At 41.9% G+C, this 23,167-nt stretch overlaps 3 protein-coding genes across 5 annotated transcripts; all 3 read right to left on the bottom strand.

Moving 5' to 3' along the window:
* Nucleotides 1–135: 135 nt before the first annotated feature.
* On the bottom strand, nucleotides 136–3,908 carry LOC140351329 (fibroblast growth factor 8-like). Of its 2 annotated transcripts, none has more exons than XM_072437134.1 (5): nucleotides 3,208–3,908; nucleotides 3,073–3,109; nucleotides 2,473–2,620; nucleotides 1,998–2,104; nucleotides 136–1,180 (listed from the first exon to the last, which is right to left on the bottom strand). In XM_072437134.1, the coding sequence occupies exons 1-5, from the start codon at nucleotides 3,237–3,239 to the stop codon at nucleotides 896–898; spliced, it is 609 nt and encodes a 202-aa protein (XP_072293235.1). In that variant the 5' UTR covers nucleotides 3,240–3,908; the 3' UTR covers nucleotides 136–895. The 2 variants fall into 2 exon arrangements, with proteins under 2 accessions (XP_072293235.1, XP_072293234.1); XM_072437133.1 differs by having other exon boundaries at nucleotides 2,473–2,653; nucleotides 3,208–3,904.
* An 8,220-nt stretch (nucleotides 3,909–12,128) lies between these two features.
* Nucleotides 12,129–17,217, bottom strand: galm (galactose mutarotase). 2 transcript variants are annotated; one of them, XM_072437318.1, is made up of 9 exons: nucleotides 17,148–17,217; nucleotides 15,554–15,743; nucleotides 15,234–15,388; nucleotides 14,460–14,573; nucleotides 14,304–14,396; nucleotides 13,803–13,884; nucleotides 13,507–13,657; nucleotides 13,265–13,439; nucleotides 12,129–12,380 (listed from the first exon to the last, which is right to left on the bottom strand). In XM_072437318.1, exons 2-9 carry the CDS (start codon nucleotides 15,741–15,743, stop codon nucleotides 12,303–12,305), a joined length of 1,038 nt encoding a protein of 345 aa, XP_072293419.1. In that variant the 5' UTR covers nucleotides 17,148–17,217; the 3' UTR covers nucleotides 12,129–12,302. The 2 variants fall into 2 exon arrangements, with proteins under 2 accessions (XP_072293419.1, XP_072293420.1); XM_072437319.1 differs by having other exon boundaries at nucleotides 17,154–17,217.
* A 607-nt stretch (nucleotides 17,218–17,824) lies between these two features.
* Nucleotides 17,825–22,966, bottom strand: LOC140351336 (rap1 GTPase-GDP dissociation stimulator 1-B). Its single transcript, XM_072437143.1, has 14 exons — nucleotides 22,876–22,966; nucleotides 22,185–22,289; nucleotides 21,532–21,654; nucleotides 21,286–21,411; nucleotides 21,065–21,193; nucleotides 20,648–20,773; nucleotides 20,314–20,457; nucleotides 20,038–20,169; nucleotides 19,742–19,876; nucleotides 19,542–19,667; nucleotides 19,282–19,421; nucleotides 19,088–19,214; nucleotides 18,885–19,013; nucleotides 17,825–18,147 (listed from the first exon to the last, which is right to left on the bottom strand). The coding sequence occupies exons 1-14, from the start codon at nucleotides 22,898–22,900 to the stop codon at nucleotides 18,020–18,022; spliced, it is 1,695 nt and encodes a 564-aa protein (XP_072293244.1). The 5' UTR covers nucleotides 22,901–22,966; the 3' UTR covers nucleotides 17,825–18,019.
* Between the last annotated feature and the right edge of the window lie 201 nt (nucleotides 22,967–23,167).

Here is a 23,167-nt window from a genome sequence, read left to right as displayed (position 1 = left end):
AGGATTTCCTTTCTGTTATGATTGTGGATTATGAATCTTATTTCAGCAAGAAATGTAGTTATGTGCTGGTGCTAGTGTGAGCACATCAGACTAAATGCTGTTTTCCTCAGAAATGACAGATAGCTCAGGACAATGTTATATCAAACAAGACTTTAATATCACTTTTCTAATGTACATTTTACACATTATAAATAAATATTTCATACATAATTTTACAAGTTTTCAAATAAAAATATATTTATATGTATAAAAACAACATACAAACAGTGACACACAAAGGGGGGTAAGAGTTGTTTAGCTGCCACAAATGTTCATCACAAGTCTGCCGCCAGCGTGCTGTTTCACTTCTCCGTCAGTACATGCAGTCCTCTTTCCCACATTTAAACATGAAAGAATGAACTGTGTGAGTCTTCAGAGTGAATTAACAAGATCAGCATCTACACCTACATTCACACAATAACCCTTGTGGTGTTCAGGGACTATTGCTATAATATAATAATAATAATTGGAGTGCACAACATTAGATCCACTACACTTTCAACTTAAAAAATACATTGGCCACTAATGTGACTAAGCAGTGGTTCTTTATTCACAAGTAAAGGCTACAGTGTGCTCCTCTGAGAACAAACTGAGACCAAGCGCCCCACGTTGAGAGAATGATGAACCTGCACAGAGCCCTTTAAGTCTGCTGCAGCACAACAGTTCGTCCCTGATAAAACTGAAAAGTGTACACATGTCCGTCTTTGGTCTCAGAGCAACACTCCGAAATACAAAAATAGAATTCTTTAGTGTTTACTCACACCTCCGGCAATGCATTAGTAGAAAAGCTACAGTGTAAAAACTGTGATGCTCAGTAGAAAGGCCTGTGTGAAGAGGAGACATGGAGTCTTTGGTTTCAGCGCTCGGATGAGTATCGTGTGCGTTTAGTCCTGGTGTTGAAAGGGTACTGGATGAAGTCAAAGGGCCGGTGGTGGACAGGTTGTGGCTGCTGATGGCCTTTGGGGAGTCTCTTCATGAAGTGGACTTCACGTTGGTGCTGCCTCGTCCGGGAGCCTTTACGGGGTCGGCCTCTCCGTGTGAATGCCATGTACCAGCTTTCATAGCGGGCATTCCTTAGAGCTGTGTAGTTGTTCTCCAGAACAATCTCGGTGAAGATGCAATCGCGTCCCTGGCCATTTTTCTGTAAAGTAATTCACAAATGATAAGTCCAGCAGCCTGTGTGGGCCACCCCACTGCACACCTCTAAACATGTGCCATGTCATTACAGCCAAGACGGACTGCCAACCCCAGGAAACCTATTTCAAAACAAGGTTTAGGGCTTTTGTTACTATAAAAGATTCTGAGTTGTTAACGTAGTTACTCTGAAAAATCATAAACATCACACTACATTGGACCACCCTTTACTACATTTTTAACAACCACGTTGTTTCAGTCTAAACAATGTCCCATATTTTTGTAGTTTCACACAATGGACATTAGCATAAATGACCACGTTTCATACTGATTGCTTTGTATGGCAATAAGCATTTATGGCAACATTTAAAGAAGGATCTACATGAACTATTCAAGTGAAGCATTATTAGATGTCAGTGAGAGAGCACACACAGCAGCAAGCCAAGATGCACCGTGTGGAAAAGCTCTGTGGATAAAAATAGGGGTGACACAGAGGACCAGGCCAGACCAGGCTCCGGGCAGATGGTGGCCTAGGCAGGGAGTCACTGGGTGGGGTTAGCTCACACCGGGCCTCACATTCTTTCATCATACAACACTGAGAAGTAGATATAATCCAATAAGGTTGTTGTAAATTAGTACGTTTATTTCAGTTATTTGTGTGTGTGCTAATATGAGAGCAAATAAAACTATGCGTCCCAACGAGGGTTTGCTCTTGCCCAAAGGTAAATTGGTTTGGCATTTTAGAAAGTGCCGATTCCATATTCATACAATACAAACATTTTAAAGTTATGAAAAATAGTACACCAGAATGTAGGCTTGCATACCTTGCCAATGAGCTTGCCCTTCTTGTTCATACAGATGTAGAAACCGGTTTCTGCTCCTTTGATTCGAACTCGGCTGCCAAATGTGTCCGTCTCCACAATAAGTTTAGCTAAAAACACACAAAAATAGAAGATTACTTTAACATCACTTTACATTGAATCCAATCCTTGTAAACCCAGTGGAGGAGCCGGATCACTAAAAACACAAAATCTTCACCATCTAAGAAAGAAGATGACTAAAACTGTGTAGGCCTCCAACTGAAATAAAGCATTTCGACAGAGTAAAGAATATTTATTGTATACTTTTATGGCAGTCCCAGAAACCAATAATATTTCAATATCATATTTTAAATGCTTGAGTCTGTTCTGTGCAGATGCTCCATGTCCACAGTCTGCAGCCCCCAGGAGCGGGCCATGGACCACCGCAGCACCTCCTGGCCTTCGGGCCCCAAAGTGTGCGTGTGTGCTGCGGCCTTACCGTGCACGTCCCCGTCCTCGGCCATAGCGTTGATCTTCTTGTTGGGCAGGACCTGCACATGCTTGCCGCTGGTGCGACTGTAGAGCTGGTACATGCGTATGAGTCTGCGGCTCACGCGGTCCGTCACCCGGCTCTGCTCGCTCACGTGCTGCGTGAAATTAGGCGGGGACTGATTGGTTACCTGTCAGAAATTAGACGGCACCGCATGAGTATCTAACAAAGCATTCAGCGCGTCTGCAACCCGCGCAGAGGAGAGTACAATTAACCTAAATGTAAATGCCGCCTCCAGACACGCGCAGATGAGTAGGACATGTAAGTCTGTGGCCAAATTGCATAGCCTACTTCGGATTTAATACTAATAATAAATATATTTACAGTTAGGAGTTAGGTTGTATTTATTTAGGCCAATTTCCCCAATTAAACCTGTGTATACAATATTTGATTTCATGTTTAATTAACGTTGCCTGTGTAATTATGCTTTACAGAACACCGGTAAATGAGAATGTCACTTAACGCGTTAGTTTACATGGACTAAATCAAACTGAATCCAAAAAAATCCTAACACATATAATCACAGTGACCATAATATAAAGAACCTACCTGTGCGTAATAGCAGAATGTCAGGACATGCACCAACCTACAACAAGAAGAGGAGAGTAAGTCAGGTGTTTTATGTGGGCCGGCATCATTAAAACAACTTGACCGGACCGGGCCGGCAGCGGGAGCCTCACTTACAGGTGCCGAAAATTATATGCAGGGGCCATCATCACGCACTCCCTCTGAGCCGCTGGGGACCCAATTAAAAACTTGCCACAAATCCAATAGCCCGACTGTGAAGCCCCGGGTCTGTCCGATTAGGACGTGTACCGCGTCACACAGTCCATCACACTATATCTCCGGTCCGATCAAGTCCCAGTCCAGACCGTGTCCTGACCGCGTCCAGGTGCCGTAGTCCGTCCACTGCCCGGCACTGTCTGCGCTTCAGCTCCGCGGTGCGCACTCGTCTCTGTTCTCTCACATCTATCCCGCGTCAGACTCACACCCCCGGTTAAAATGGTAGGTCGCGGCACTAAGAACAGGCCCCCTTTTTCTGTAGAACAAAAGCGGACACCCCCATCCCTCCCCGCCCTCCTCTGACCTCCAAAATGGTCTTTACCTGTGGTGTGGAGTGAGCCGCGCGCGCAAGGCCAGAATGACTTTAAATGAGATATTAATTAGTCTGGCATCAGTAGACCTCGCTCTCCAGACTGGTCACCCAGACGTCCCATGGGCGCGTTTGGTGCTCACAACTGTGTGTATTGACCTTAATTCACAATGTTGTTCCGCGTTCAATTAACTAATATTTTGGCACTGCTCAAACTCAACGTGACATGAAAGACTCAGAATAACAACTAAGCGCATCAATTGGCCGTGTATTGCGCCTTTACGCACAGGCTTTTGATCGTGTGCGCTGCTGATTGATATGCCATTAATTAAGTCGTCAGTATCAACCATAAGGAGATATCTTAAGTCTTTTAAATTCTCATAGAAACTCAACAGCACTAATGTAACAGACTGACATTGCCATTCGTTCTGTCCAAGTTCCATTTGGGTTTAAAACGTGAATGATCTAAATAGACAGATTGCTGCCCCACAGCAGCCAGAGTTAGTAAGATTGTGTCTTTGTGTTATAGATGCAGGTGGGTTTGATGATGGGATAGTATAGTAGGGCACAATTAAAAGCTAAGTGAATCATTATAAAGGAACACTAGTCAAATAGGCTTATTTTATGGCCAAATCATCCAAAGTGCCTATATTTTATTGCACCGCACTGTGGCAAGTCCCACGTTTCCAAATGAGCTTTCTCTAAGCCTGAGGAGAGGGCTTCTCCTGGGGCTGTGTGCTCCTTCAGACTCATCTGCCCTAACTGGGACTTTTGGTCATCCAAGTCCTGTAAATTCAACACTTGCCCTAGGTACACCTTTTGCCCAGAGGGAGCCTTTCCTTTAGCCCTGGGGGACGTGACATCTCTTACATTAATGTTATTATATTTCATACAGGAAAATATACAAATATTTAATGTTTTACAGCAAGTATTGTTGACGTGGTGATGAGTATGTTGATTCTCACACAAATGAGAGTTAACCGGTGTTGGGGAAAGTCGTGTTTTCAGAATGATCACTTTCAGTGCTTAAATTAACACAAATAACCCCGAGCGCAAGGACATTTTTAGCTTTAGCTGGTAGGCGTAAATATTGTCTTAGAGATGTGCAAGGAAGTAGGTTGTGCCAGTAGGAATGGACAATAAAAACTTATATCATATGTATATGTAACCCTGTAACAATCATGAAGACAATCATGATTAAGTTATTTTTTGTTTAATAAGATGATTATTTTCATGCAAATCAACTGACAAACCATCAACTTTTCCTGCACTCATTCCTATTGGACAACTTTGTGTGACAGTGACTGTGAATTATCAGAAGAGGCGGATGTGTGCACATAATCAAAATTGTGGTCCAGGTTCTGACTGAAGACATGGAATAATGGACCCATGCAATGAACATGAAATAAAGTTCTGTCTTTTCCATCTGATTACCGAGTCCCTCTTAAACTGGGCATTTCTTATACATTGTTAATGTATTTTACCTTTGACCACTTATCACTGTTGTTTTACAGTGGCTTATTTGTAACCTAAGACTTCAACACAAGTGGATTTCAAAGGCATGTTGTAATGGCTTCAGCAAATGTTGTCCAAACTACATTAATTGCTCCAGAAGACCAGGCACCAGGGGCGAAAGGTTCCCCCAACAATGAGCACTTCTCCAGCGGGACAAAAAGAAAGGGGAGCAATGTAATGACCTGGTCTTCCTCTTTTATTAGAAAAACAGGAATGACAGTACACACAGATTAGGATACAAAAAGGGCAATTTGGAATACAACTGAATCCTGAAATAAGTTCTACCCAACAGCCACCCATTGGGACCACTGGGACCAGCCAAAAGAAATCAAAGCAGCAGAAGGCAGTCTTCAGCCCACAATAAACACTTGCATTTGAGTTTGCATAACTCCAGAAAATGATATTCTCAGATAATGAAGGAGACTAATATACAGTATACATACAGACCATAGAAACACCAATGAGCTGATAGTAAAGAAATTGACGACTGCAGTGACTTCAGGTGGACAGGTTTTCTCTGCTCTCAATGAAATATTTTTGTTGGCTTCAAGCACCTATTCCTTTCTATTTGATCTTATTCCCCTCGTGCCATATCAGCAGCATGTTTAAATAGTGTGCTCTGGGAATGAGTCTTTTAGTGGGTGGCTTGTGTAAATTGTTGCACTTGCAGTTTGTAGTTTGGGCTGGATTAAGGGCCACCAAATGATCCACGTGATGTGGCACAAGCAGACTCTCTGACAGGAGCTGTCACTGGAATGGCAGGGGGGTCCTTATCAATCAAACCACTCCCTCCCGCCGCCAATCACATCCATTTACCGCGGGTACAAGTGCTCATCCAGACAGGTGCGGGCTTATTTATAGTGGGCATAAGATAAGGCCGACAGACAGACAATACAGACCCATACATACACATACATACTGTTTAGGAGAAGTCCCACAGCAGCCCTGTGAGCTCTTGTATGTGATGGAGCTAATGGAGATTCATAATGAAGCCCTCTCACTACAGTACAGCCTGGAGCTCCGAGGGTGAAAGGGCATGGTGGCCCTTTGTTTAACTGCAGCAGAATGAATATGTAAAGAAGAAGACATAAATAAAGAGGCCAAAGGCTTCCCACTGAGGTTGCTGAGGACAGAGCCACCCTCCAGCCCCATACACACAGGCTGCAGTCCGTCACAGCTCTGTGAGGGAAACAGTAGTCAACAGATCAATCACTCGCTGACTGAGCCCAACAGGGAGGCCATCCATCTACATCCAGGCTACATGCTAATAAGGCTAATGCACACTTGGAGCAGCATGACTCTGTGAGCGTGACACAGAGACACATGTATGGTCACCCATGCTTTTCTCTCTGCACAACCTGATAATAAAAAATATATGCAACTTATAGAAAATGCAAACAAAGTAGAATATTTTATACACTATGTTCTCTGACATAGACACGTTTAGCACTCTTGAATTCATTATGAAAAACAAGGATGTTACAATGTTGATTGAAGACTGCTATATGCACACATAACACTTTGAGATCAGAGAGATTTTGTACTAATAATAGAAGTCTAAAGAATAAAGTCTAAAGAATAAAAAAGAAGATGGCGGTAAATGCACCTTTGCAGTTAGCTGCCAGCCGCCATTAAAAGCAACATCAACAAAAACAATGACACTGGAAGACTTGACAGTTTATTGATGTGCTTGATTATAAAAGTCCACTCTGCCACAGTATTCTCTGAGCATGATCAAACAAGACATAAGTTTAGTTAAGTGGTCCAGTTCTTTTACTCCAGGATGTAGAGATAACCTTAAAACAAGCCCAAGACATATTTTTATTGATAAACTTTTTCACTGTCTGAGAGGTAGGAATTCTCGTGCATACTACACATATTTGAAATAGCTTCTGCTGACTTGTTTTTGCAGGGTCGGAAATACTGCTCAAATGAATGGTCCTGAGGTGCAGCTGTTGTCAGAGGTTTTCTCACATGCACCCAGCCTCCGATCAGATCTCCTCTCACTCCACAACCAAAACAGGTTGTGAAGGGATACATATAAGTCCATGTTCTGACTCAAATGCACCACACTGCAGTGTCACCTCCCCTTGGCCCGTTCTCCCTCCCGTCCCGGGCTGTGGCTGTGGCCCACTTGCTCTCCTCACTGACACTCTAATCTTCATGGCTGTGGTGGCAAACTCATTACATCCCGGCTTTGTTGCGAACTCAACAAATTACAATGAGATGTATTTACTTTTCTGAGCTAAAAAACAATGGTTTGATCTAAGGCGCTGGAGCCAGAAGAAAGAGCAGAACAACAGGAAGACAGACATCCAGATCCAAATTATGACAATTACACTTCTGCAAAACCACCTTTCCCAGTTTTATCAAGCGTGGATATCGGCTGCTTAATTGATTGATTCACTGATTAAAACTCCTGTTGTGATTTGATAGCTCAAGTCTTAACACAGAGAGAAACCAATTCTGCCCTGTATTTATTTCATTAGAATAACTACAGTTTTTCTAGTGTGGGTAAAACGTAATAAAAATGTCTGAAGATTGGAAGCTCAAGTCAAGTCAAGTGCATGGGATTGTTTATGATATGTAGTGTTCATATGTGCATTTTCTTTCAGTCACAGGCTGACTACAGAGTTGACCTGGGTCACCCTCAGACTGGCCAGAGTTTATGGGCCCAGTCGAGAGTGTGGCCGCGGCTCAAATCACAGGTTATAGTGGGTCCGTTCGGCTCTAACCGCTTTGCTGCCTTCAATCACAGTCCTCTGACCAGACAATTACCATGTCCCTGTACATCAAAATGTTACATCTGCAACATCCAAAACAACTGTCTTGTCAGAACTTCCACCACACTTATCCGGGAGGACATGAGAGGAGCCATAGGACACCAGATCAGGGATGATGATGCAGGCAAAAATATGAACTGCACTGCAACATTTGCAGGTGGACAGTCTGAGATCTTGGTGGCATTATCTCAGTGGGACAGAAAACTCATTGAATTGTCATATACGATGTTGGTATTTACAAAGAAAATTTTACCGCAAGACCTGTGTTTTCATGTCCGTAGCCCTACTGAGGTAATAAACATGCTTGTCAGCTTTTGTTAGGCTTATCATCGTACATGTGTAGTGCCAAGGAGTTTTGTGTATTAGCAAAGTTAAGTAAGCTTCTCGTGGCCCTCTAAGCATAGTTTAGGGTCCTATAGGGGCTAAACTGAGGTTACTGCAGGGAAATGGCTGTATTGTCATTCGTAAGAAGTGGACAATCAGGCCTCCCTTTGGAGTTGTCTCGGGGGATCCACTATTACAGGTAGTTGTGAACTGTCACTACTTGTTGAGATGAGAAGCTATACAATGAACAGCTCCAGGGCACAATGACTTCAAATGAGTTTCAAGGTAAACCTCTACAGCAGAAGAAAAGGCTGCTTGGTGAAGGCTCTGTGTATTGACCTGTGTATTGGTCATGCAGTTTTCCATTCAGAGAGTTGTAAATGAAAAGTCCAGTGACATGTCCGTGTGAGCTCAGCAGTGTGGGACGGTACAGGGGAGAGACTGCCTTCTGGCCCCTGTGCATCTGCTTTTCCCATCATTCACAGCAGCCAACATGAGCCAGCAGTGCCCTCTAGTGTTACAATCCAACAAGGATTGAAACAAGTTAATTAATTAATCACAAATAATCAATTATTGTCTGTGTAATCCCTCATTCGTCCAGGAGTGTTCCATTGTAGAAAAAGTTTCAGTTGTAGTCATCTGGACTCATTAGTTAATCAATTATTGAAATAATCAGCCACTTGTTTGGTGATTCAATAATCGTTATCTGGACTATACACAAATTCGAATGCCTGCTATGTGCGGAGAGAAGAGGATTTAGGACTCAGACAAAGCAAGAATACATAAAAATGACACAGGAAACGTGGAAACCCTATTTTCTCTGCAACTATACTTCATCATTATGTTCTCAAGTGGCATCTCTTTAGTGTCATCTGGGTCCAATTCTGTAAAAATGTCTAACTAAAAACAATGAATAAAAAAAATCGCTGGATAAATCGATTAGCAAAATAATTGTTTGTTGCAAGCCTACATACAACAACCACTATAAGTAACAACTAGAAGATCAGACAAGATAAGGAGTCATCTTAAAGCAAAACATCCCAATCACACCAATGCACTCGAGAGACTACACAATGTCGTTATGTTCATATTGGAGCTTTCATCCACAGATATCCAATTTGCAGAACCACAGTAGGCCCAGTCCTTTGAAAGGCAGCAGGTGGAAAAACACCCTAACACATTGACATTGTGGAATGAAAGGCTGCAATCAACATATCAGTGCCTTTAATGATGTGAGTCTTGCAGCAACTGTCCTAATGCTTATTGGCCAGTGCTGCCATCATTACGGCAAAGTGTCTGTAGCCCGGAGGCAACCTCATTACCATTTAAAACAACTGAGACTTGCCCCTCACCCTGCTCCAAGAAAAGTCTTGCCAAGATTTTTCATTAGTTAAAAATAACTGAATAAAACAATAACTGATAGCTATAGAAATTTAACACAATTCTCTACAGAGAATAATATAGGACAACATTTATCCCAATCTCCATTCAGATGTACCACAATTCCCCCTTTACGTTATGATCACACATCAGTATTTCACTTCACATCAGTATATACAAACTCTATACAGGTTCTCTGCTACCCTTAGGAATTACATGTTTTCTACTATTTATATACAATCTTGTTTAAAGTTTCAACCAAATATTCTACAATCATTATTCAGATTTTTGTATTACTTTTCTTGCCACTCCTTTTCCCATTTGAAAAAGTGAGTTTCCAGTTTTATACATTTCTTAAATCTACCAGCTTCCAAACCAGAGCCACAGGTCTTACAAGAGAGAAACAGTTTGCGCACCACTGGCACATCCATTGTCACAATGCTGTCTGTGTGATGACATGGTGCTAAAACATAAAGAATACTGCTGCTCATAAGTGTCTCTGTAAAGAAATGCGTATGACCTGTAGCAAGGATGTGTTACATTCATCAACTATCTGCCAGTACATGGACACAACAGGTACCAGAAAGCAGAGAGGTCACTGAAGGGCAGAGGATGTCCTGAGATGACTCCACCAAATCAACCCGCAATGATCTTGAAAACGACTTATTTATGACTGCATCTACTGTAACCAAGTTGTTCCTCTCACTGTGGGACAAAGCTGAAACAGAGACACCTCAATGCTGATACAACAGAATGTTGTATCAGCCAAAAGCAAACTCAGAGGTGATTTTTACGTAGTTTCTATCACCTCTACATGTTGTTTAACACCTTCTGTTAACCATTACATATCCATTACAGGCAACTGCAGTGACAACACTTTCATATTTTGTTTGGCAAAGCCTGTTATAAAATACCGTTTCACATTTATGATGTGTTTTGAGATGTTTCGATTTTATTTTCCAACAACAAAAATCTACAAACACAGAGAAGAAAGAATGAAAGAAAGAAAAAAAAATGTTTTTAGTGTTTAACAAACTAGAACTGCAACAGCAAAGTGGAGATGTGGCCCATCTCAATCAGACTAGGCTGATAGTGCTACTTAAGTCAATCTGCAAGGTTAAACCACAATTAGACAAATAAAACCATATTTCATATTCTGGTTTTGGACTCTAATAAACAATACTAATCTATTTGCACTGCTAGTTCAAGTGTATTTTATTTCCAATACCATTTATATGCATGCCCTTTTATTATATATATTTGTATATATGCCATTATTCATTGTTTTATGTTGCACCATTTAGCCTGAATGCATTCCTAATTAAATTAGTTGCTCACTGGCCACGGGAAGAAAGCCTTTCTGATTATATATTTTTCCTTACCTTAAAGTTTTCAGATATGATCGTCTATGATTTCTCATATGCCTTGACAGTTTTGCCAGAACTCTGCTGCCTTCTTCATGTTGCTGTGATGTGTCTGGTCAACTGGATTTCAACTGAAGTTCTGAAGAATTCAGACGCCAGATGGCGCTATCATCCTACAATCACTCTTGTATCAAGGAGTCTCTAGATCCAGTAACACACTAACCAGATCAGATTGGGATCAGAGGGCGGACCAACTCTCTCACACCTGAGGCACAGTTCTGAGGTCAGATTGCAGTTCTGTTTTATCAGATACTCACAGCAACATCATGTCTCTCCTGAAGATGGCAGCAGAGAGCCACCCAAACTGTCAAGGTGTAAGAAAAACAGGTCTGATCATAAGAAACCATAGTATTAAAAAAAGTTGGCTTGGCTGGAACTGATTAGATTTTATTACATATATTATGAGTAAATCTGACACCACAAGCCATATTTCTTACAAATGATTACGTTTGTCTGGGACGCGTGAGACAATTGTGTTTTCCAGTGTTTTCAAAAATAACACTTGAAAATGTATGATGAGAATCAGAATCAGAATAAGGTTTATTGCCATTGTCAATGAACAAAATTCTAAAACATAGGAACTTGTCTTGGTGATCGATGCAACACAAAACAATAAAACAATGAACAATGCACAAGTCATAACAATAAGCTATCAGATAAAAAAATAAGAATAGAAATAAAAAATAGAGATAAGAGTGATACATTGTTTTACATGCTCCAATGAATGACACTGCTTTTAAACCAAGATTGGAGTAGAATATAACATGTAATACAATTGTAGTTAACTTTATGTTGGCAACTGCATAGATGAGCCTTAAAGAAAAAAATATATAACATTTTTTTCCCAAATCCCAATATCCAAGAGGCAGATTTCCAGTTTTTCAATTTGTTGCTATCCAGCTTAGCTACCTAGTACCCGTGTGCCATGTTCTTTCTTTTCATTATAGTTGTCCACAACGCACCACACCACAATACTTACGTCACATACCCTGACCATTCATCCACACAAACACCCTGACCTCAGCTGACGTTCCCTGCCTATCCAGACGTCTACGGAGCCGGCTCGTATTGTCTCGAGTTTGATTATCAGCTGATTGCCCGTGACAACACAGACAGAACATATGATAATGTAATAAAAGTGTACAAGTCAAACCCCAAAAAGAGTAACAAGTGATATTTTATTGTGTACATTGCAAGTTATTGTAGTGATGTTATTGTTGCACTTAAGTGACGCCGTCTGTATTGTTTGATATTTGGCTGTCAGCAGGTGGTGAATGTGTAGCGAGTCACATGTCGGTACAGTTCACCAGGGCGGAGCAGGCAGTTAGGGAATGAGGTCTGAAGACAAAGATAATGACAATACATCACCAAAATCCTCTTCTTGCACATTCAATTCCAGCACATAAGCATTTCGATTTCTTTGATGGAACTTAAAACTGTTTCAATCATGATAAAACTACGAAGTATTGAAACTAGAACTGTCAGTGTGGCATTTTATTAAGTTAAAATGAGAATATTTACACAATATAACGACTTTAGTTTAAATGATTTGTATGTATTCAACATGACATATAAATAGAGAATAATCTGCAACCTATTTATTTGTTTTTATTGAAAATGTAGAAATTATTTTAACACTCAACTCGACTACTCAAATAACTATGGTCCACACACTACAGCTAGCACATCCTGTCACCTTCTCAGATATTAGCCCTAGGGTTGTACTCAAATTACATTTTTTTGCGTTCAAGTCACACTCATGTCCTTAATAGTCCAAGTCCAAGCTGTGCACACTTATTAGAGCCTCCTATGAATTCTCGCAACTTTGAACTACTTTTGAACTTAAAGAAGATAAACAAAGGTCAGCAATATAAGGACGTGAGAGCAGTAACTACAGGTAGTCAACTCCATAACCAAGTCTGAGTCCTCTTGAGAGAGAACCTCAAGTCAAGTCACTGCCCCCACAGACTCACAAGTCCAAGTTGAGTCCCGGAAGTGACTGAGAGAACGATTCATACTCTTTATGTTAGCCCAATGAAATAAGACAAAGCTAGATATGTGGTGCACTGAAACTGTGGTCATGAACCTAAAATTTTAACACTAAAGCTAACACAACAGAAAATGTGTGTTGTTGTTTTTTTTTTTTTACAAAACATTATTTTATCAGGGTATCAGGGTATCAGTGTCTTTCATCTGAAGCACAGAACAAAACATAATTGTACCTGGTTGACAGCATCTGGCCAGTTTTGTGTTTCCAGACAGAAGGAGCAGTGTTTGCTATATTTGACCCCATCCTTCCCAGTTATAGAGGCATCGAGGTAGTTTGCGGTGTAGAACTGGAGGCCTGGTTGGCTTGTGGATACCTCCAGGACTCGGCCACTTTCTAGGTGACAAACCCTGTGTGGGGCCAAATGTTCAGTGGGACAGTGGGTCACATACACAGATGAGTACAGACACATCCTACCTGGCAGCTGACCTCTCTGCCCAGGGCTCATCACAGGAACACAGGCAGAAGTTATGGTCAAAACCAGGCCCTGGCACCATCTTCAGCCTTTGGCCAAGCAAAACCGGCTTCCTGAGGTCAAAGGGAGTTCCTTCCACAGTTCTGACCTCTCCTGGAAATTTAAGATATTGGGAGAATAATGTCACTACCTAAAACTATAAACCTGCACAACATTGCCTTCATGTCTGCATAACATAAATAATTGATATACTTTGTTTTGCATTCATGCCTAAAGCCTGTACTGTGTGGCCTGTTACCTGTGGGGATGGAGGTGTTATCCACCGGCAGGTAGCACTCAGCACTGATGAACACTTCATGGTCGTACACATTATCAGCTGCCTGGAAACCCACACAAAGTGTCAACAGAAAAAACATCTTCATTAATTTGTTAATGTAGCTGCTACTTCATTATTATCAATTCACTGTAAACTTTCTATACAGTTCTCTACATTTTTGTGTGAAGCTGATGGCATACAGAGCAGTGGGTTGTGTCTGTTGTTCAGGGAGGTTTGTTGTCAATATCCCCTGACTCAACTGTAAATATGTACATAACCTGTATGTCCCTCCAACAATTTTCATTATGTCTTTTTAAGATATATCCACAGACTTAGGTTATTTCTATTAGGCTATGTTTTGATTATTATAATAATTGTATTAACAAAGTAATAACATGCTAATAAACAAATGTGTTTATGTGTACCAAGGATTAAGACAAAAAGGTCAAATTGAGGTCAAATTGGATTAGCCTATAAAATCACCTGTCCGGACAGGTTAAAGTAGGAGTGGTTGGAGAGGTTGATTGGTGTGGTTTTAGTGGATCTTGCTTGATACTCAGCAGTCAATGTTTCCCCCTGAAAGAAAAAACATGTTTAATATAAAAAACACAAGGTGCTCCCCGCCCTGTTTGGACTCACCTGTAGCAGGTATGTGAGAGTGACCTGCACCTCTCCAGGATAGCCCTGGTCTCCATCAGGGCTGGTGAGGCTCAGTTGCACCCCTCCTTCCACTGGTGAGGCCTTCCATAAGGCCTGTAATGTACAACGTCTGCTTAGAATGAAATGCATCTGAACCAGACACTGGACAGAAGCAGAGCACTGAAGAAACTAAATCAAAAGTTGGATCTCAAATTAAGATTATGAACTGTCAAAGAGCGATGTCCTACACCAGTGTTTCCCAACCAGGGGTACCTGAGCACTTACTACGAGGTGCTATGAAGCAACGTCTGATTTTATAATAATAATAGTAATAATGTTACACTCACGAGAATTTTTAGAGGATGTACATGAATGTTTTTATAAGAAGAAACTATGATAGACATATTTGACAATACTATGGTAAACAAATATAGCAGCTGACTTATGGGGTACTCAAGAGTGTGAGACAAAGCTCAGAGGGCACTCGAGACAAGTACAAGTTGGCAACACTGTCCTACACTAATACGAGAAGTGGATTGATTAATGGATGAAAAGTTAATTCATGCAGTTATACTATAGTTGGTTAATGCAACACTATGATCGAAGATTATTTAAAACAATGCAAAGTATGTTGATAAGAAAATGGAAAAGTAATAACGATCTTGTAAAATGTTTTACAGATTAAGAGTTCACTTAGACTAAACTATATGTAACATTTAATCAACAACACAGAAACAAAGCAACAACACAACTCTCTTCATTGAATGGAGTTACCTTGTTGAACCCCTGCAGCCCTCCGTGAAGTGCATTTGGTCCGTTGTTCACATCCAGTTGATATTCTTTGCCATCGAGAACAAAACATCCTTTAGCGATTCTGTTTGCCACACGGCCCACCACAGCCCCCAGGTAACGCTTGTCTGACAGATATCCTAGGAAAAGTGCACAGAGCGGTCGCAAAGGAGTACAGTTAATTGAACTTGAAGAATTTCAGAGATCCAATGAGTCTACATAATAGAAATTCTAGTTGCACAATTCCCAGACTATTCAGACACTGAATAGTCTGGCAATGTATCTGAGTAACAATCATATCTCACCTTGAATGTCAGAATATCCCAGTACAACATCGGCCCACTCCTGGTCCCTTCCTCTGCACAGCACAGACCTTAGAGTGGCCCCCAGAGTAAGCACCTCGACCTTCACATGAGGGGACTCCATACGCCACAGGTCCACAGGCCCCTGCCCCGGGGCCTCACCCCAGGGCTCCTGAGTCACAACAGTCACCATCTGTAAACCAAAAACACATGGAAATGTAAGGTTTTAGTTAATACAAGTTTAATTTGGAGATGGCATGCTCGGTAACCACAGGTTCCCCTAGGTAAGAGATGAAGCATTGATAGACCCCCTAATATTATAATATGACTGTCCTTTTCAGTTTTATCAGTTTTGAGTTATATTTGTCAGAAGAGTGACCCGCCATTTCCCTTTTAGCGACTTAGGCCCCGTCTCATTTATTTTTCTCATTTCTCCTGTGACTATCCTCGATTCCTCAATTCCTCCACAGGAAATGGGTGAGTGAGTCCCAGGCACAGAGGAAACGGTGAGAAGAGCTGAGGAGCGAGGCAGGAGGAGACATGAGCTGCTCCTCAGGTGCTGCTCTGATCAATATGACCTTGTAGTAAGGACTTTATGTTACAGTCAAACCAACGTAGTCATTTTCAGATTAAGGTGTTTGAGCATTTTGTAGCAACCCTAATGTTAAAACATTATCTTGTTAAATGTTCCTGTCACACTACTGTTAAAAATGCATAGTTATTTTGAGAGGTTCAGGTCGTTACAGATTGGTTACAAGTTTGGGGGTGGGCGGGGCCTGTGTTCGAGATGGGAGTGGCTTGTTTTGTTTTGGGGCGGTCTCTGGGGCGGGGCCAGGAGTGCGGGCGGGGGAGACGAGGTTTTGGCATGTTTTCCTGTTGTGAAAGTTCTATATGCGTGGTTACGGCCGACAGTAACCAATTCTGTTCTGGAAATAAAGTAACAACTTTGTGAGCACTACACTTGCATTCATTACTGAAAAGAGAGACGTTACAATATTTTTGATAGCCACATTTAACTAAGATTATGGAACGAGTTCAACATCCCCGATCCTTAAATGAGAGACGAGGCGAGGAAAGGAAGCGAGGACGGAGTGGCTAGGGCTGACTCTTCCTCATCTTCCTCTTCCTCTCCTTCTTTGATGTTCGGTGCTTCCGCCGTACAGCTTTATTATTTAGGCTTTGATATTTCCACTGATGTCGTTGTACGGAGAATTGTTGTTGATGTTGTTGTTGTTGTTTTATGGCGGTTGGCATCCGAGCACCTGAGTGAGGTGAACTTGAACGCATCCATGGGTGAAATGCATGTAGTACTTTAAACCCGGAAGTTGAACACAACTTTGTGAGAATACTTAATTTTGGTAAAATAAAAAGTGAAAGATACAACGTTTAAAAGCGATGTTGAGAAGAAATGTTTACATCCATTTTTACCATAATTGTCTCATGACATAACTGTGTACATTAAGCCATAGTAGTTTAACCGTGTTTCATAAACGGACGGTACAATACAATGGTGTACGTGTCTCCGTTTTTGTTGATATTCCACATGTATAAAGTGTAATTTAAGCTGTTCGTGCAGGTGAGAATCCCTTTGATTTACCCTTACTTCCGGATCCTCTGTGGGCTGAGCTCGCGGGGGTCCAGATGTGTGCCTACTGTGCCCACTTCTGGTAACTGCTGAACTCGAGACGGGACGAGACTCCTCTGTTTACCGTGGGAACGAAGAGCTTAACGTCTACTGCTCCCTGTTGGAGTGGAAGAGGTTCTGCTGTTCACATACAGCCTTATGTCGATGTGATTGGTTGCTCTTGCTCTGATGTCCTTTGTGAGAAACAGGACAAAGTTGAATGCAGCCTATTGCTTTGTGTCAGATGACAACATTCTATCAGCCAAATAATAACACAATAATTTAATACAGATAGGAGGCAGCAGATTGTCGTTCTAATTCATGATGTAAATGTGCAGTCACTAATAGAAATCATCAGATAAAAGGTTGGTGAATTTACCTTTTCAGATATTTTATGGCAATATACAATGTTATCAATAGGGAACTTCAACTCTTGCCCCTAGCCATACCAAATACAGGCTGATGGAAAATACTGTTATTTCTTAATATTCAAGTTATATTAGTCAAATCCTTTTAATCCTGTTGGCCAGAGAGGAATCTTTATTTCAGTCTTTTGTTGCGTTTTGGTCATCAAAATAATCAAATAAACTTCACACTCGGATTAAAAAAAAAAGCAATGCAAAGTTTACAATAACATTACGAGTCAGTACTTTTTATTGCACTTTTACATAATCACTTTATTTTGTATTAATAATAATAAGTTATATGCAACATTTACAGGTTTGTTTTTTTTTACAATAAGAATTACATAAGACTGGGCATTGACATATTGATATTGCAGTTTGTAAACCTCTCTGTAAATATATGTGCATATAGACCTTGTGCTTGTATTTCTTTATTTTGGTTCAGCTTTGCTCTCCTAGCGTGCGCAGTAAGGCTTCTGCCTGTGATGCCACTTTACTGCTGCTGTGGCTGGTCAGCTGACGCAGACTCTCCTGGATGTGCACAGAGTCCAGGTCCTCCTTCATTACACCTGTAGACAAAATAATTACAAAAACAGAACCAGACAGAAAGAAGGATGACATAAAGAAGACATATAGAAAGTTCTAAAATTAAAAAAATGAAGATTTGGCTGATGGCTGTTGCACTTAAAGGTTGAATGGACAATTTTTTTTGGCATAAATCTGAGTCTTATTTCCTCGTGGCGTGGACTGCCGATTAGTCCTGCCACGTATCAATCATAAAACGCACCTACCGCTCACCTGCAGCCGCGTCAGGCTCGTCCCACATTTCCGCGTGTCCAAGCGCATTGATCTATCATAATATAGTTCCCTCAGTGTACGGGGCAAAATGAAGACTGTTCGAGCTGACTCATAAGTAGACGGAAATCTACGGGAGACGAGAGATGCGATGCGATCCGTCACGCTAATAAACAAACGCACGTGTGTGTTGTATCAGTCCACACGGGGGAGTGGCATGCGCACTTCCGCCTGCGTTCTCAAATCGCCGAAAAATCGTCCATTGCGCCTTTAAGTCTTTCCCATAATGGGCTTTTTGTTGTAATTAGAATTACTGAACATTGTTACTCTCCACATAAAATAAATAATGGAATATTTCTATTTACTTCTCCGCTACTTGATATTGTCAAGAGCTCCCATGTGCCACCAAGCACCTATAACTTTATATAATTTACCCTCAATCTTCCATCCAAAACACATTCAACTCTTCTATGTAATCAGTCAGTACACGTTTGTAATCTTATGTCCGTACCAGAGTTAGCCAAGCTGCAGATGAGCCCTAAACTGTTGAACTTGACTTCTACAGCGCCTGCTGGGTCCTCCAAAGTGGTCTTTAGAACTTGCAGCAGTGAAGCCTCACGAATAGGTCCTGTTATGGAATCTGCACATTTGAAATACATTTAAATAAATAAAAAGCTATTAAATATGCATTATCTAAATGTGGCATTTCTGTACCAATATCAATGGCAGCTGCAATGGCCAGTGCAACCAGAGCCTCATTCTGCATGATGACATGTTCACTGGAGGCCATGGTAATAAGGTGCTTTATTCCATGTGCTTGGGTGACGGCACCAACCACTTCCTATAGTCACACAGAATGAGTCAGTGCATAGGTTTATGCAAAACATGAAAGCAACTGTGATGCATACAGGACTGCGGCTGTGACGGATCACCGCGGCCAGTAGTCGACTGGCCTCTCCTCGCACCCCTGCATGGTCCTTAGCTTCACACCACTCCATCACCCGAGTAAGAAGCACATTGTCTTTGCCCATAAGCAAGGCAGCATCCTCTGAAGGAGAACACAAACATAACATACTTCTCAAATACACTATTATTTTAAAAGTGCTTATACAATGGAATACCAATAAACGCTGTGTATCTAAATGAATAATGTGCAATGGTACTTTACCTTGTCCGTCCACCATCATTCGCAGTGTACCCAGCAATTTGAACTGTACTGGGGGCATGTCAGAACGCAGCAGGCTCTTTATCCTCTCAGTCACGCCATCTTGCAGCATTCGCACTTTGTTGGTGGCTACAACAGAAATGAAAATGTATTATTGCATCGGTAACATACAAAAACATATGTGATGTGAAGCTGAGCAGTACCAGGAATGGCCAAATTTCTGAGTGCACTGAGCCCAGCGTGCTGCACTGACACATCCCCCTCGTCCACATGCTGCTCCAGAAGTGTCAGCAGGTGATGCACCACCCCCAGCTCCAGCATCTTCACACAGTTACAGTCTGAGACAAGACCCAGGACACCCTCACACATCCTCATAGATCAAATCAAAAACTGGTGAATTCTCTTCTATCAGATCTTTTCACATTTTCAGTGAAATTTTCAAACAGATAAATAGTATTAATCTATGTTTAATATGGATGTATAAGAAAACTGATCTCACCATTGCGAGCAAAGTTGGCGATTGCCAGAGCTCCAGACAGCTGCAGCTGAGTGTTGGAGCTATGCAGCCACAGCAGTACGTCCTGGTACACAATTCCTGAGCCCTCCCCAAAACACTTCTGCATCGACTCATCTAACAACACACAATACACACTATGGTTATCCCAGTATCTCCCAGCCAACAGTTTATACTGTTGTGTTGTTGTGCAGCAGGTTCATTTGGTCAAAATAATCAAAGTCACAGATATATACTTCATTTTGACATGGAAGGACTCACCTCCTAATAGCAAGGAGACGATGAGGTTGGATGCAATTTTGATGCTGCAGAGGTCATGGGGGTCGGACTCCCCCTGTAGAGCCCAGATCATTTGTGAAAGGGCTTCTGGTACTCCAGACTCTGAAAACTGCAGTTTTAGAGTCTCTGTCCACAAAAAATAAGACAGCAGATTTGAGAATATTCAGATAAAACACTCTTTCATACTCCTGCAGCAAATACTGCTGTGGTGGAAGAGGAAACTTTACTAATTTAGCATATTTGACACAAATACTGTATGGAAACAAAACTGTGATCATAATACAATCATCCCAGTCCAGTACAATGCAATCCTTACCACTTTCTCCCAGAGAGCCAAGTATTTCCAGAATGACATGCCGGCGCTCAGCGTCATGAGAGCGTTTTAACTGAGTGGTCAGTACATCTGCCACATCCAGAGAGACCAAAGCCGCCCTCGCAGAGTCTGCACACATAAAACATGGAACAACATGTTGCCAAAATCAAAGTGTATGATCAGGATCAGGAAAGAAAGTGGTTGTTTTGTTCAGTTAAACAGTATTTTACATATCTGCTGTCTTTATGGGGCAAATATCAAACCTAAAAAAATATGCTGACCATGAGAACACATAAAGCAAAGGGGCAGGTGCATGAGCACTACCTGGGCTTTATCGCTGCATGCGTCTGCATACTGGATAAGGTGGAAACTATACAGGTCCAGACACCAGCAACTGCAGACACATACGTACGTACATACCCAGATCAGCGAGATTACACAAGGCCAAAAGGCAGACGTTGAGCAGGGGGTCGTTCTCTGGATACTCCCTCATGATGGACAGGAGCCTGGGGATGACACTGTTCTGGACAAGCTGCTCCTGCTGTTGGGCTACAACATACACAGCTGATGTTATTGGCAAAATACTCAAAATTATACATATATATACGGTATATATATATATATATATATGCTGCATTCACCATTATCAAAGCAGATGCGTCCAATTGCACGACCAGTGTTCAGTAGAGTTTCTTGGTTATCACTGTGGAGATAGGGGAGCAGTTCCTTCACCAGACCAGCCTGAATGCATGAATCTCTAACTGCCGCTAGAACAAAGATGGGAAAACTGAAGTCAACTCCACAAAGCCTATCACTTACCCTTGAGATAAGACTTTTTTTTTTTTTAAATATGCAACACATCTGTAGATAATGTCTCCAGTACTTACCTTCACGGGCCATTTCTGCTACCACTAATGCCACCTGGCCACTCAGGGAGCTTTTAGTCCTCAAAGCCTGGGCCAGAGTGGGCAGAATCCCACTTCGGCTGATGTGTACTGCAGCCCCTTCCTCTGACGAACACACAATGCACAAAGCATGGCATCTTCATTTGTTGTCTTTCCATTTCACAACAGTTTGATATGTTCTGTATTGTGACCATATTTTTTACTTTAATGCTTTTACAAGACTCAAGCCAAACCAAACCTGGAAGCAGGTACTGACTGTGTTCTGGTTCCTTTTTACTTCATTGTAATGTTAGTAATTATACATTATTTTATACTATGGTATACTGTTAGCCATAGCGGCCCTGGAGTGGACTGACAAAACATGTGTGCCATCGGCCTCTCTGGTATTTCTCTTAGTATTTCCAGTGGTCTCCCATCCAAGTTCTAACCAGGCCCAGCTTTACTCCGTTTCCAAGATCAGATAATTCTGGCATTGACAGGCCCCAACAGGCCTTTGTGATCATTTCCAATTGCACTCATTCATTGAAATGTCAGAAGACATGTGGCTGAATGGGATGGGGTAGGCTAAATGTGACAGAATTAGGTGTAAAATATTGTGAGTAACGTGAGTCTGTCAATCTTGGGGAAGCACTTACTCTTGTCCAACAGGGTCTGCAGAAGTGTGTCCAGATGTGGCTGGAGCTCCTCCTCAATCAGTTCTGTGCTCACAGTTATGGCCTGCAACGCATCACTCAAGGCGTCTGCAAGTCACACACAATTCTCAGTATAGATATAATCCCTAAACATACAAGAGTTATTAACACCGGAGAGTTCCACACACACAGAGCTCTGGACTAGAGGCAGCTCTGAAGGGCAGGACTGGGTGTGTGGGAATTTGAGGAGGGCATGCACACATGCTCATTTAGAATTTTTCAGCCCTAGTAAATTACATTTACTTATAAAAGCCTATAGCAATATGAATTAAATTAGTCTTGGACAGAATGAGACTTTTATGTGCCGTTATTCTAGTAACAATACAGGCAGCGGCAGAACAGTGCGCGATAATCAGCTCGGCTAATCCGCGCTAAGTCTATTGAAAATAGCCTGGTGGACGCGTATTAACAGCCAGTAACCATGTAACCCCAATGTGTGGGCTACCTGCAGCCTTCTGTCGCACTGCTCCCCTCTCAGCCCTCTCTGCACCCATATTGAGAGGCTGTTTATGGAATACACGCACAGTTGCGTTTGCCTTTGGAGCGCCTAAACCTCAGCAGATGCCTGACAAAGGCCTAGGAGGAGAATCGCTAATATTCTCCAGCTGGGCCAGTATGCGCTCTGGACACGCACCTGTGTCTACGCTGGTGTCCGTCATGGCTTTGGTTGGGTCAGGTTCTGGTCACTGCTGGTGCTTTCAGGCCCACACTGGTCCGTGGTAGAGACGATGCTTACCGGCTACGAACAGCTCTGCCTTATCTCACCCCCCGCACGCATCAACTGCGCCTGCGCTTTGTCATGGACATAAGGGAGAATTAAACTGTTAAACAACCATCGTGCTTTTAATTGAGGATGTGGCCGAATCTCCTGTTATCATACAATTGTTTTATAGCCTATATCTTAATGAAGGTATTTTGGTATTTGA

Source organism: Eucyclogobius newberryi, unplaced genomic scaffold (assembly GCF_026437365.1).
Source record: "Eucyclogobius newberryi isolate DKJ021-1_F unplaced genomic scaffold, fEucNew1.0.hap1 SCAF_8, whole genome shotgun sequence".
Taxonomy (NCBI): domain Eukaryota; kingdom Metazoa; phylum Chordata; class Actinopteri; order Gobiiformes; family Gobiidae; genus Eucyclogobius; species Eucyclogobius newberryi.
This window is presented reverse-complemented; position numbering and strand designations above follow the sequence as displayed.